The 12,229-nt window shown below is 32.0% G+C and overlaps 2 protein-coding genes across 2 annotated transcripts; both read right to left on the bottom strand.

Annotated features, from left to right (window-relative positions):
* Positions 1-2,093: 2,093 nt before the first annotated feature.
* Positions 2,094-2,516, bottom strand: LOC123904664. Its single transcript, XM_045954299.1, has one exon. The coding sequence runs from the start codon at positions 2,514-2,516 to the stop codon at positions 2,094-2,096; it is 423 nt and encodes a 140-aa protein (XP_045810255.1).
* Positions 2,517-4,902: 2,386 nt separating this feature from the next.
* On the bottom strand, positions 4,903-8,822 carry LOC123904663 (dynein regulatory complex subunit 6). The gene is made up of 6 exons (XM_045954298.1): positions 7,773-8,822; positions 6,776-7,209; positions 6,518-6,679; positions 5,994-6,069; positions 5,385-5,540; positions 4,903-5,256 (listed from the first exon to the last, which is right to left on the bottom strand). The coding sequence occupies exons 1-6, from the start codon at positions 8,820-8,822 to the stop codon at positions 5,116-5,118; spliced, it is 2,019 nt and encodes a 672-aa protein (XP_045810254.1). The 3' UTR covers positions 4,903-5,115.
* Between the last annotated feature and the right edge of the window lie 3,407 nt (positions 8,823-12,229).

Here is a 12,229-nt window from a genome sequence, read left to right as displayed (position 1 = left end):
TGCATAATATTCATTGATTACTGGAATGATTATGCATCATTTAAATACTATAATGTAACAATGTGACAACATGAGGATCGTTCTTCATTTACCTCGTCATTCATTAACATGTTGATCGTTCTTCATTTACCTCTATTTAGAAAACTCAAAACAAACTACTAATAAGACTTAAATAAATTATACTAAATAAAAAGGAATCAAAATCAATATTTGCCAGACAATAGCACATTCTAAATGATTGAAAAATTAAGCTTCAGAGTGTTACTTCAGCAGCACCTTCCATTGCAGCAGCCCCTTTCTCTTGCCATACAAGGAATAATATCTGCAAAAGTTTAATTATGTCATCATGTATTTGTTTGAGCATGTTTGACTTTCAATTTCATAATACCGTGACTTAAAATCTATACACAGGTTACTCTTAGAGGCATCAAACACAATCAATTCTGGTAGAACCGAGCTAACTATAAAACATTGATAGCACAGACACATTGCTGTATAGTATTTATTCATGAAAGAAGGGAACAAGAACAACATTAACATAGGGAAATTTCATAATTGCATGCGGTACTAAGAAAAAGATCGAAAAACATGTTAAAGTCAGTCTGTTATAGCAGCAAATACAGAGCTGGAAGCACAAGAAAACTAGATATGAACACAAAAGATCAAAAGAGATGCAGCAGAGTACAAGACATACAGCATCGAGATGTTTTTCAATATAAATGTGATTGAATAAGGCCAAAGTGTTGAACCTTAAACCATTCGAGCTTCACGAAACATTAAATCAAGCGTTGTGTATCAGTGTATGCGTATATTGAATCGCGCAAACATAATAGCTCTCAAATAAATAATGTTCTACATAATATTTGTTAGGCCAAGTTCAATGTGAGAAGGGGTTACAAAGAGTAGTGTGGAGATGGCATTGTAAAACATTATAGATCATAAAAAAAAAATCAATGACAAATACACAACACAGTATTCATTGAGTTGAATGATTATGTATCATTTCGAAAACTCAAAACAAACTAAGTGAGACAATAGCACATTCTAAGTGATTGAAAAATTAAGCTTCAGAGTGTTACTTCAGCAGCACCTTTATTGATTTCTCTTGCCATAGTATGACCATACAAGGAGTAATATCTGCAAAAGTTTATGCGGACAAGTAAGATTCATACAAGACAATAACATTAAAATTCATATGTCCATTAAATCATGTCATCATGTATTTGTTTGAGCATGTTTGACTTTCAATTTCAATTTGTTTGAGCAGTGGCATAAACAGAAGGAGGCAGAAGTAGAAGGTGTGGTAGAGCAGGAGGCAGATGCGGCAAATTGCAAACTATATTTGATAATCTCTGTGCTCATTTTAGTTTCTTCAACCTGTTTAGTAACAACCAATCACTGACTCTTCTAATGGTTGTTTCAATTAAAATTATCGAACTCAGATTCTAAAAAAAGTTACCACACTCAGCTTTCATATGACTTTTAAAAAACTACCTGCTTGAGATAGTATCCGGTAATTTGCTCTTATGTTAACTTTCGCCAATTGCTAAAATAATCATGCAAGAAAATAATGTTAGCTGTCAAGCAGGTAAAACAAAAACATTGAAAATTGAAATGTGAAAAAACAAAAACATTGGAGATTGACATAATTACATGCTAATTTGCTCTTATTTAAACAAAAACATTGTTTTATGGAGATGATGAACCGAAACTGAAGGCGAAAATACTTTCTCTACCCTAGCCGAAAAATTACTTTTTCTAGAAGAATTTGTACGTTCATCGCTCAACGTCATCATCATGAGTCCTATTTCAAGTGAAGAAAAATTCGTTCTCCAAAAAACTAGGGATGCAACACAAAGGGAAAACTCTTGTTTAAACAAAAACATTGTTTTATGGAGCCGATGATCAGCTTCCATGTGACTTTTAAAAAAACTACCTGCTTGACATCTAACAATGTTTTTGTTTAAATTTCTAAAATAAGAAAATATAATTAAATGATATTTTATTTGTCACAAATTATAGAATTTTTTTAAATTTTTTCCCCCCTAAATATAACACTCTTTACAAATTTTTAGATGTAATTTTGTTTTTTTTCAAATATATCCTTCCTCAATACCATTAACTTCCATTGGAATATGAAAAAACAACATTGAATTATTACTCCATGACAGATGAATTTTCTCGTGAATTGCTTGTTTAACAGAAGAAAGTGAAGTCTCGCCAATTTCAGGAAAACCACGACCGCAAGTAAAAGCAAAGCGACGAAGACTTGGAGCAGATAACTCGAGTTTGCCAAAGTCACGTGAATTCTTATGCATACCTAAATTGTCTAGTGTTGCACTTGATATCCGGATATTTTTTGTGCCGACCAAGTTACATCGATCAAGCACCAAACTATTTAACTTGGTAAAAGGCAAAAAGGGTTCAGCAATGTCACTTGCACCGCAATGAAAGGCAAATTTTTCTAATTCTAAGCTGGTCAATGAAGGCAAATCCAACGATTTTGGAAATAACATTGGTATACCTTTAGGCTTAAGTGAAAGCCTAAGAGAGGTAAGACATTGACATTGAGATATAGAGTTCATAAGCAAATCTCAATCGGCCGCGACCAAAATTCCTATTTCCTTGATGCTATTTATGAGATTCAACATACTGTGATTTTTTTTTAAGGACGCCACCACCACCAATCAGGCCCGTTTCTACGATTTTGGTGGTCTATGGGCGACGATATAATTTGGTGGTCTGTGGATTTTATAATGAATAGGAAATGCTTGCTTTTTTAATAGAAGAAAGTCCAGTCTCATAAATTTCGGAAAAAACGCGACCGCAAGTAAAACCAAAGCTACGAAGACTTCGATTTTGCCAAAGTCACGTGAATTTTTATGCATACCTAAATTGTCTAGTGTCGCACTTGATATGCGGAGACTTTTTGTGCCGACCAAGTTACATTCATGAATGACCAAACTATTCAACTTGGTAAAGGGCAAAAAGCTCAGCAAAGTCACTTTCACTGCGATGAAATGCCAAGTTTGTTAGTTCTAAATTGGTCAATGAAGGCAAATCCAACGATTTTGAAAATAACGTTGGTGTACTACCTTTAGGTTTAAGTGAAAGCCTAAGAGATTAAGAAATTGATATCGAGACACAGAATTCATAATCAAATCACTATCATCCGTGACAAATATTCCTAATTCCTTGATGCTAGATTTCGAAGATTCAACATGTAAATTTTTTTTAAGACATTATCATCAATATTATTCCGACAGTCAAGATCAAATTCGCACTTCCGCGATTCAACAACAATCTCTCTCATGGACTGTAAACAATATAAAAATTGAATTAAAAATAGAAAATAAATAAATATAAAATGAATAAATTACATTACATACACTTAACGATTTTGCGTCAAAATCTTGAGCCGTAAATGTCAGGTAGTCAACGTCCGCCATGATCTTATCCCAACTTGAGGGATTAGAACCATGACGTTTCACGGCCTCGTTCAGAAGTACGAGAAGTTTTGCAGTCCAGTTGTCATCCAACAACAATGTTGGGTTAAAAATAGATTATGCGAGCAAAAGAATCAAATCTGAAATCGACAGAAACAAAATAGATTATGAAATCAACATAAGGGATAAGAATCAACGAGTTAAAATGAAGCTCTAAAATCTTAGTCATAGATAATATGGCAAATTTCATCCTATTGTTAAATCTTGAATCATGCAATATTAGTTTCATGTTATGTTATTTTATCTTTTTGGCTCTTTTAGATATATTTAAGAAGGCGTTGATCTCATTTAGAAATCAATCGATCAAACATTTTATCAAACACCTTCTTCTCTAAAAAAAAAAAAAAACTCTCGATTTATCTTTACATTTAGATCTATTTCACCGAATTTCATTCTTCCATTGGAATTCCTGAGTAGATGTAGGATTATTTCGGTTATAATTGGTATTAGAGACTGGTTAACAAAAGGAGATGTTTCAACAATGTTTCAACAATTGGTATCAGAAATTGGTTAACAAAATGAGATGTTTCAACAACAAGAAGCCGGATTAACAAAAAGAGATGTTTCAACAATTGTTTCTGATATTATTAAAAAGAAGAGTAAATGGTTGTTTACCCTTGCAAAGTTAGCGAAATTTGATTTACCCTTACGCAATTTTTTTTTCTCTTTACGCCCCTGAAATGTGAAAATTCTCTCATTTTACCTCATAGGTGAACAACTGAACATATGACCGTGTGTATTTTTGATGACGTGACATTCACACGTGAAAAAAATTAATTTTATTTTTTTAATTTATTTTTAATTCTACGTCAGCTAATATCTATATAAGTCAGCTAATATCTATATAATTATCTTGTTACTTGAATCTAATGGCCATATTATATAGTAAGAAAACAATTACTACTAAATAAGTAAATAAGACAAAAATATAAGAAAAAAAAAATATGACAAAAATTCACCTCTCAAACGATGAATAGCTTTATTTCAATTAAATCGTGAGATGATCAAAATTTACAATCTAAGCTACTTGCGTCGCTGCATTTTTTAAACTATCTTGATCAAATTTTATCTTGAGTAACAACAATTTGCCATTCCATATTTTTTATGTTTTTCTTATGAATGTAGCTAAGTAAATTGAAATTTTAATTTCCTTAAAATATATGAAAGTTTTATTCCCTAACCACAGCTATATGCATCAGAATCCTCTAAGTCGAGGATTATATATACACCTTCTACACACTGAAATTAAGATGTTTGGACCAAGTGCATGTTTGAATTGACGGTGAGATTGCCAAAATTATAGTGAGTCATCAATTTTGACAAAAGTCGAACTTTAAAACATAAAAAAAATAATGATGTCGCTATTGGCGAACTCAGTCAGATTGTACATATCATGTGTACATAATAAAATCTTCTAAAGAATTTAGTTTGTAAATTTAGGTTTGAATGTTTCGAAAAACGAAAGAAAAAATATCATCTTCTCCGCTTACGACTAAATCAACAAATATATCACCAAAACAAAAGGCGATAGAGTGATTTTTATGCCTATGCAACTAACATCATGTTTATCAGAAATCAACAAGTTATGCCAAACATGAGCTGCGAGATTTCATTTCTGCGAGATTGGTGCATATCGCAAAGCACTTCGATGAGGATCAGGTCGTTCCATATGCTGCAATAAAGGACACAACTTCAACCCAATGATCCGAAGCTCCGAGTTTGAGTGCCCTTTGAGAAAAACATCTGTTACCTGCCAAAGTACTTAACATTCAAAGTCTTCTCCAACAAAACAGCTAACATTCATGTTTTTATATTTCTTCATGACTAGTATATAAAATTGAATTGATCACTAGAAATTCTTTTGATAGAGTTATTTACCTGTGAGCAACCGAAAAGTTTAAGAAACCTCAGCGAGAAACAATTATCCACAATTAAACCGAACTCATTGTCTGTCAAATTTCGACACCAAGATAGATCTAAGGTATGCAAATTTTTTGCCTCCTTTGCAAGTGATAAGGCTGTATGTTGGCCAACCTGAATTAAACCAATGTGAAAAACACTCAAAATATTAATCAATAATAACTTTAATTTCGTTGGCTTCAATAGCTAAAAAGCTAACTAATAAAAACCAGATAGCAGAAAAAGATTAACAGCAGCCTCAAATAGCTAAGTAGTATTCAAGAATCAGTTGAGTCAAATACAATGTCATACCAGCATCATAACACATATTCACACACACATATCAATCAACATTCCTAATATAACTTCAATGATTATCATTAGAGTGGTTATGAAACCAATTAAATTTTGACTTTTAGAAAACAAGTATGAAATCAATCTTCGATGGTATTAATAAAAACAAACTGCAAATTGTTCTAGGCTAACTTGCAACCAGATTAATCCTTTCACAAGCACAGAGAAATACAAGTTACAACAACATGTTACAATTCAGTGATTCATTTGCCAAGGAAATATTAAAAATATTACCTTCTTAATGTTATTAAGTGAAAGTTCTTCCAAGGATTTGCCGGTTACCGCCAAAAATGCACCAATTGCTTCATCGCTGTAGCACAGAAAGAGTTGAGTTATTAAGCACATGGAATTTAGGACAGATCAAGGTTACATGCAGTAAGAGTTGAGATCCGAATGATGAAATACTCCTGACATTCCAAATGCTAGAAAATCCATACCAATAAGTTATGCTGGAATACGATCTATCGAATCTATAGCTTCTTAAGGAAAACAGGACAAAAGAGGTCTTATTTAAGTCTTGGAAACCATAAAACCTCTCAAGGAGGATTACAATAAATCATAAATCTTACTACATATTATATATAGAGTTGTCCTATTTAGTCCAATATGAATTGCACAAGTTATAAGTTATCCTAATATATATTATCACAGAAACAAAAATACCAATCCTACTAAAAAGCTAGAAATTATTAGCCAAAGCAATACATTAAAAAGTATAATGAAACATAAAAATTAACTTGCATAAAACAAGAGACCACCTGAATGGATTGCGGCAAAGCTTCAATGTACGCAATGCTTGACAACTATTAGTAAGATAACCTATGGATAAATCCGTCAACTTGGACAAGCTCATAAGATCAAGCGCTTGCAATCCAGGACAATGATTCGCAATGACTTTAATTGATGCATCAGTTAAATCTCTGCACATTGAGAAATACAAACCAATAGGCTAAATATGAAAGAATATAAGGAAAACTAATTCTATGCATGAACCGAAAAGCTCAAATAGTACTTACACGCAGTCCTTTAAAACAAGCTCCTTAATGTTGTGACCACGTGCAACGATGAAACTGTTGATAAATTTATCAGAAACAGTTGGAAGTCCCGCCAGTGACAACACATCTAATTGTTCAAGCCGCTTCAATGCTGGCAAAGCTAGTGTAGCATTAATCAATATGCAATCATCAAGATACAACTCTTTCAAAATTGATCCTAATGAATCAGCCAAAATATTAAGACCGGCAAAAGTGAGAAGGGAACATTGGCTTAAATTTATGGATCTAAGTGCAGTAGCAGAAGAAAGTAGTAACTGCAATCCGTTATCAAAAAGACGGCATGCACCAGTGAGGGACAGACTAATCAATTTTGACAAGCATTTTGGTGACTTTGCCACCGTAGCAAGTAATGTATGTTCAGCTACAACTCGTCCACATTGGTTAAGATGTAGCACCTATTTTGCAAATAAATGTATAAACCTCAATTAAGATTGTGTAGTAGTAGCATTTATAACTAAAACCTGTAAAGAAGCTGCTAAAGCTAAACAAATCTTCTAATAGCAGACAAAGCATACAAAAACTAAATCAAGCACATATATATACTAGCTGCAAAGGGAAATAAAGTTAAAACATCAAATCTGTCTACTTCTGCCATAACAATAAAAAGCATCATAAATTCTTACCAACTAAAATCTATCCACACAAAGTAAGTTTTTACAAAAAATTATATATGAATGAAAGGAATTTGGATTGTGTTTGTTACCGCACGCCATCAGTCACATCGGTGTCCATTCGATCAAAGATAGGACATTCCGTATTTAAATGCAGATTTTCAATTTTTGTAAAATGCAAAATACCAACTTGAAATTTGGGTTATCCGATCTTTATCAAACAGTCACCAATGTAGTTGGCTGTCTGCGTATGATCACGTGATTGCGCGCAAAAATAACAATGGATATTGCAGATTTTCAATGGTTCTTTATTCATCAATTAAATTTAATTTAATGAACATACATACCTCTATTCCGGAAGGGTTCAACGTTCCAAAATATTTTGTAAATTCTTCCTCTGTCAACCAAGAACAATCTTTAAGCCGAATCACCTTCGGATTCCCTCTAAGAAGCAGTTCAAGAACATGACCGTTCATTCTTCTTGAATCACATAGCAAATTGCTAAGCCTGAGTTTTAGCTCATCAGAAACACCATCAAGCGAAACCACTGCATCAGCATGCTCAGCAAGAACTTTAAGAGACATATCTTCCAACGAAGGAACCAAAAATCTTCTATTAACAAAATCTTCTCCATTCCTTTTAGGAACCCAAATAAGGGATTCATCAACAGTCCCTTTTTTCCTGTTTTTCTCAACTCGTTCTTGAATAGCTTTGATTGCTTCAGAGAAAGGAGTACTTGGAGAGCCATCATCAATAACAATTGCCACATTGTGATCACCATCTTTATTCTCAGGAACACGGTGAATGTGTGCTGCATATCTCTTTGCAGTTTCTTTTATATATTGCCGCTCACGCATGTTTTGACGACGAATTAACTCTCTCCTCTGAGCCTCTCTTCTCTGACCCTCAATTAACTCTCTCCTCTCAGCCTCTCTCCTCTGAGCCTCAATTAACTCTCTCCTCCGAGTCTCATCATCATTGTTATCATCATCACTTTCATTATTAATGTCATAGGCATTAATATCAAAAGCCAACGGCATTTGATTTTCGGTTATTTCCATCCTCTGATCACCATCATCGTTGTCAGTATCACTGATAATGATCGGGTTCTCGCCTTTTGGGTCATCGAAAAAATTGTAGAATTTAGTGCGTTTAGGAGAAGAGGCATAAGCTTCTTTTGGTAAGCGACCTAAGTAATAATCATCAGTGTCATCTTCTTGAATTGTTCTCTTGAGAAAGGGTTCAGGTGGTGTTTCATTTCTGGGTGACAATGGCATAGAAATTTGATTGTCGAAAAAACCATGACCCTTTAGTTGTTCTGCGATAGCAGCTACATCTTCCAGAGGAGGAACAGAAGAAGGTTGTTCTTGTTGATCTTCTTGATTTTGTGGGTCCATTTTCAGTTCTTGATTTCCCGCGTGAAACTGTTTGATAAAAATGAAAAACTGAAAGTATTGAATGATGAAGAGAAGAAAATAAGAGATGAAAGAAGAATGTGAAAAGGTTTTCTGCAATAATCCTCACGGAATTGGAATGAAAAGAAAAAGTAGCAAGAAACAAACAAAAGTGTGATTTTGTGTGTAAATAAGAACGTTGTTTCTGGGTGGGTATGACAGAAACTTCTTAAGCTGCTTTTATCTTTTTTTCCGCCACACTACAGGGCTTAGTATAGTTTATTTATTGAATTTAATTGTTGTGGGACTAGGATTTGATGCGGTAAAAGTAGCACGCAGTTCAACGCTGTTTTAAATTTTAATCGTTAATTTCATATCAGACGGTCTAAATTACATAATATCAAAATTAAATATAAACAATCTCAGACGTTCATTATAGATCGAATGATTAAAACATGTAACTGTGTGACAAAAACTCCCATGTGATGTTTAAGAACATTTGAATATTATGGTGTATTCATATAAGAAACTTAAAATTTAAGGTTTTTTTTAGCTTATAAGTTGTTGTTTTTATTACCAGCAAAAAAACTTAAAATAATAGGGTAAACAAATCGGCCCAACAGACTAGTCTTATTTTATCGGACCTGAATTTGGTGCAGTTAATACCTATGACTATATGCATTTGGTTAAATTAAGACCGTTTGATCAATATCAGACAATTTAAATTTAAAATCAAAATTTTAATGTTTATAAAAATTCAAAATTATTTTTAAATTTGAATCGTCTTATTTTAATCAGATGGCTTCGATGTATTGACTGTATCATGACTGCACCAAAATCGACAGCTCTCAATCCATTTCCCATTTTATCTCTCCAACCTTAATTTTGTTTTATCCAAGCATTTTTTTAGTGGTGTTAATTTATATTTTGAAGAGATTCATTTATATACTTATAAAATTGAATAAACCACCCCAAAATTTTGAAATAGACAAATACCTCTTGAAATTATAAAACGTCAATCAAATTACCCCCTGACATGGACTCTGACTGATAGTGTCGGGAGTAATTTGATTGATATTTTATAATTTCAGGGGAGTATTTATCTATTTTCAAATTTCAAGAAAATATTTGACGAATTTTAAAATTTTAAGGGGATATTTGACGGTAACCTATAAAATTTGACACAACATGACATAGCTATATATTTGGTGTGGCTGAAAGGTAACATGAAATAAAATGTTCTTTTGTTGGATTGGTGGATGAATATCACGTAAAATTTCAAATGTTCCCTTTTTTTTATACCAAAAAAAGTTAAAAAATATTATATTCACGAAAAAAATTCCAAATTAATATTCTAAAAATATCATATCTTAAAGTAATACATCAAAATAAGCCACTAAATTTGATCTAATGGTGAGAGATTTGAGTAGTATGTTATAGAACCTATTTTTTTTTTTAAATAGTTTGGTGTTGAATGTTTGAACTTTGATGATACACAAATCTTTTGTTTTTTTTTTTTTTTTTCATACACGGGACTATAATTTATTAAAACAAAACGGGGCTGCAAGTATAAGGATTAAGGAAATAGTGAAAGGAAATTTATTTATTTTTATCACTATGATATTTGCATGAATTTCATTTTTGATCGACGACGTCATAGCAAAATCATTGAAAACTCACACATATAAAGTGGAGTGATCGGAGTTCGAACCCCAATTCAACGTCCGACACTAGCAATTTGACATTTCTATCAGTTGAGTTAGAATATGTTGACATATTTGCATGAAATTTATTTATAAAAATATGTGTCCTTGACCGTAAATAAATAAAAAATATGTGTCTTAAGACACACGTTAGCAAGACCTAAAAAAAAATACAAATAAATATTCATTTTGACCAAATATTCAAAGACTCTTATAATACTAAAGAAAAAAAGTTGTACCAAAAAAATAAATTAATATTGTAGTATAAATTAATACTATTAATTTATTTTTTGTTTATACTAATTTTTTTTATATAAATAAATATATAAAAAAAAAAATTGTTCCCGCGTTTGAAGAATAACGAAGAAAAAAAATTATGTAAAAGAAGGAGTATAAATTAGTGTGAATAGCTTATAATAATAAAATAATAATCAAATACAAATCTAAGGATAATGAAACAGAAATTGACAATAGATAAAGAAGATGTCCAAAAGATTAATCGACAAACCTCATATGCAAAAAGCTAGAAAAAAATTGTGGCTTGAATAAAGCAACGAGACTTGCAGCATATAGATCAACAAATCATGCAACCTATAAAAGGGAAAAAGTAAATTTCAAGTTATATAGATCAACTCTTGTATGAAAGTGAGAAGACAAATTAGGAAGAAAAACAAGTATCTAAAAACCATTAATTCAACACAATCTACCAATGAAAAATTATATAAGCTAGTATGCATCCCCTCATAAACAATAATCAAATACAAATTATGGAATTCTTAACCATTAGATTACTTAACCAAAAAAAAAAAATCAAACACAAATCTTAGAATAATGAAGAAAAAAAATCAATAGTAGATAAAGAAAATGTCCAAGAGATAAATCAACAAATCACATGGAAAAAAAACTAGCATCCAACCCCCTATAATAATTTGGGTTATTTCTTACCTTAATAGAGATCCAAAGAAGGCAATTTCACTCGCAATAGGAAATCAATCGACTTCGAGAGCGGACAACCTATAAATGAGGGAAAATAAATGTTGAGATCGATCAACTCTCGTTTGATTGACATTGCGAAAAGATAAATGGAGAAATAAGTATATGAAATCATTAATCCAACACAACCCACCAGATTGATTGTGTAAAATCGAAAGGGGCATACAGAGTTGTGTCTTGAGCAGCTGCGCAAATCTTTACGCTAGGGTTAGAGAAAGAGAATTCTTATTATATAAGAGCGAATAGTCAAAGTCTTCTGACTCATAATTGCTTTGACCGATAAAATAATATTTTATTAGAAAACATAACAATTTTTTTTTTTTGAAGAAGCTAAATTAGCCCATCCAAATTGGCGCCAGAGAGAATCGAACCTCAGACCTCAAGAGGAGCACACTCTCAGATCCCAAGCCAATACCAATGCACCAACTCAAGTGGGTTAAAAAACATAACAAAAATTAATCAAAAAAATTACCATAAAAGACTATCTTTTAGCATAAAATACCCCAATTATGTTTATGACTCCCCATTTGTTTTTGTTTTTTTTTCATTCACTCTATCCATAGTCTTATTCATAAGGGATAAGTAAATACTTTTTTTAACTGTTCTTGACATATATTAAAATTCTTTTTATACACTTTAATTGTAAAATTAATTTTGGTAAAGAGAAGACCGAATATAAAATGATTTACTGTATTTAAATAAATTCGCATAAAT

Source organism: Trifolium pratense, linkage group LG2 (assembly GCF_020283565.1).
Source record: "Trifolium pratense cultivar HEN17-A07 linkage group LG2, ARS_RC_1.1, whole genome shotgun sequence".
Lineage (NCBI taxonomy): Eukaryota > Viridiplantae > Streptophyta > Magnoliopsida > Fabales > Fabaceae > Trifolium > Trifolium pratense.
Note: the sequence above shows the minus strand (reverse complement) of the source record. Positions and strands in the feature narration are given on the sequence as shown.

Bases quoted from the DNA above. Each gene is read 5' to 3' on its own strand.
- LOC123904664 (XM_045954299.1), bottom strand. From the start codon at position 2,516: ATGTTATTTCCAAAATCGTTGGATTTGCCTTCATTGACCAGCTTAGAA.
- LOC123904663 (XM_045954298.1), bottom strand. From the start codon at position 8,822: ATGGACCCACAAAATCAAGAAGATCAACAAGAACAACCTTCTTCTGTT. The intron at 7,210-7,772 runs GTATGTATGTTC...TTTGCAAAATAG, and splicing joins TGAACCCTTCCGGAATAGAG to GTGCTACATCTTAACCAATG. The intron at 6,680-6,775 runs GTAAGTACTATT...CTCAATGTGCAG, and splicing joins CTTGTTTTAAAGGACTGCGT to AGATTTAACTGATGCATCAA.